At 38.4% G+C, this 2,679-nt stretch overlaps 1 protein-coding gene across 1 annotated transcript; it reads left to right on the forward strand.

Annotated features, from left to right (window-relative positions):
• Nucleotides 1-1,541: 1,541 nt before the first annotated feature.
• On the forward strand, nucleotides 1,542-1,935 carry LOC107683368 (septin-7-like; the record flags this gene model as incomplete). Its single annotated transcript, XM_016479418.1, has 2 exons — nucleotides 1,542-1,642; nucleotides 1,781-1,935. Coding segments are annotated over 2 exons (240 nt in total), but the record flags the coding sequence as incomplete, so codon positions are not given.
• Nucleotides 1,936-2,679: the final 744 nt, after the last annotated feature.

The raw sequence follows: 2,679 nt of genomic DNA on the forward strand, positions 1-2,679 counted from the left end.
AGAGGACAGATTCAATGATGGCGGAGTAGAACTGTTTCAGCAGTTTTGGACGTGCATGGACGTGCAATTTTGTAGTACGAAAGAGCTTGGCAAAAGCATAAGAAAAAATCAGCAAAAAAAACCATCTTGAATATTTCATGGAAGATAATCACAATGAGTTTGGCACATCAAAGGAGAATAAATTATTGTTGTTTGGACTATTTCTTTATTGTGAATAGCATGCTGGATAACCACCACGAATGGCCCACAAATCATACAAGTCAGATTGAACTTGCACGCTCTCTAAAAACAGCCTCAGTTAAGAATGTGTGTAGCTCCTCCACCCCAGCTGTTTGGTAGACGTCGCTGGCCAAGTTTCTTTTTTGGGAGGGTGTGCTTCATGAAATGACTGTCCTGCGCTGGGCTCAGTGGTGTCCGTCTGAGCTGTGGAATGCTGAGGGCTGTTTAGGAGGAAATCATAAAATGCATCCCTGAACAACCCAAACCCAGAAGCCACAGTCTCAGACCACAGCCGCTTTATGATGCACATGGAAAGGTGTGGGCTTGAGCTTGTTTTAGCTGAGGTTGCACACATGTGGGCTGAATCTGTTGAGCGCCGACTGCTTCACAATATAATTAAATATGATCCTTCGATTTAAAGCTCCACTTAATGTTATGACCCAAGTGTGGTCAGTCAAGGGGAAAAGGGGAGTACCAATAGAAGAGTTTCTCAACATGACTTGAGGTATCATTCATGTCCATAGAGCAAGTTTCATGCCAAAGTTTAATAACTTTTGGTTAAATCAGCTGTTCCACATTAATGTAGGTAAAGTGTTCAGAATGTCCTGGCTTATATTAGAATGAGAAAATCTTTGCTTTCCCTTTTGTGCTGCTCTTAAATGTGAACAGAAAACCTCTGAATGGTTGTTTTGAGCCCTGCAGGCCCTGATATTGACTTCATGATTGAATGGAAACCTGAGCGTATGTGCTTGTCACGAGTGTTGGCCCTCATGCTGTTTGCATATCTGCCCCACAGTTCTCTGAAAACAGCTAATTCATGTAGATCTAGGGTTTTCTTCATTTTCTTATTTTGTGTCATATTTCAGTCAGATACTGCACTCAGTTTAGGACTTTTATATTAGCATTATGATTTACATCAAGTCTTAATTGTTTTTTTGTCAATTTTCAATACAAAATTTTAACAAGAACACCTTATACCTAGTACAAAACTTGTCAACCAATAAGAAAACTTGTCAACCAATGTTAGCTTCCAGATCATGTGTTTAAAACTGGCATTCAAGAAAGGCATTTAGCAGAACATAATGTTGGTTTTTGTGTACATAGAGGCTACATACAATTGCAGTGAAAATAAGTGATTTTATTTTATTTTATTTTTCATGCTTTACTTTTATATCACTGTTATTTTATTTATATATTTTTATTAACATTTTGTATTATTTTATTTTTGCACTGAATGAACTTGGAAATCACCATTTGTGATTTTTTTTTTGTGTTTGGCTAGTAGTTATTACATTTTTATTTTTATTTTTATTTTTTTTTAGGTGGAACAGTCCAAGGTGCTGATTAAAGAGGGTGGAGTTCAATTGCTGCTCACCATCGTGGACACGCCAGGGTTCGGAGATGCTGTGGATAACAGTAACTGGTAAGTGTGATTTTTTTATTTTTTGCATGTTATCTGGGAGTCTCCTCATATTGGTGTTTAATAAATGAAGGATGGCTGGTTTGTTTATATTACGTTTGCATGTTGTTGACTCTGAAATGTCGGTTGTGTGTCCTGTAGTTGGCAGCCCGTCATCGATCACATCGACAGCAAGTTTGAGGATTACCTCAACGCAGAGTCACGCGTCAATCGACGCCAGATGCCCGACAGCCGTGTGCACTGCTGTCTGTACTTCATCGCCCCCTCTGGTCATGGGTAGGCACTCCTTTTCAAGCATTAAATGCACACAAACCCTCTGTATTTTTGGCTTGTATTTCTGCTGAGGAGGGGCTTTTAGAGGTGAGCTCTAAAGTAATGCCAAGTACATCAGGATTTATTGCAGTGTCAGCGTTGTCAGTCTAAGTTGTCGTCAGACTTGTATTGTTGCATATCATCTGAATCTCATACTCATCCAACTAAATCAAAGTTCTCTGGCATGTGTGAATTGGTTAGGAACCTTCTTTCTTTGTTGTCTCTTTTTCTCTCACACTGATTCTTTCTGTGGCTCAAAGTCATGCTCTGACTGTTTTTGTCTGCACATCCAGGAAGTCAGGGAACGCTGAGAAGTTAGGAAAACACAAATATATTTAATACAGTTTGCCCATACTTGAGGAACAAACTCCTAACCCTGTTTAATATCTCAAACAATGAGACATGTTGGGAGAAGTGCGTTTTGTTTTGATTTTAGTTTGGTGTGTTTGGTGTTTTTTGTTTGGGTGGTTTGATGTGTTAAGTTTTGATTTGTTTTGGTTTGTCTGGTGGTTGGTTTTCTTGGCTTTTGAAAGTGTTTTATGTTTTGTATTGTTTGGTGTGCTTTGTTTCGGTTTGGTGTTTTTTGTTTTGTTTTTATTTGGTTTGCTGTGTTTTTTTGTTTTTTATTTGTTTTTGTGCTATTTGTTTGGTTTGGTTGATTTGCTTGGTGGTTTGTCTGGTGGTTTGTTTGGTGGTTTTTGAAAGTGATATGTTTTGTATTGTTGTGT

Source organism: Sinocyclocheilus anshuiensis, unplaced genomic scaffold (genome assembly GCF_001515605.1).
Source record: "Sinocyclocheilus anshuiensis isolate Anshui unplaced genomic scaffold, SAMN03320099.WGS_v1.1 C33200971, whole genome shotgun sequence".
In the NCBI taxonomy this organism is placed as follows: domain Eukaryota; kingdom Metazoa; phylum Chordata; class Actinopteri; order Cypriniformes; family Cyprinidae; genus Sinocyclocheilus; species Sinocyclocheilus anshuiensis.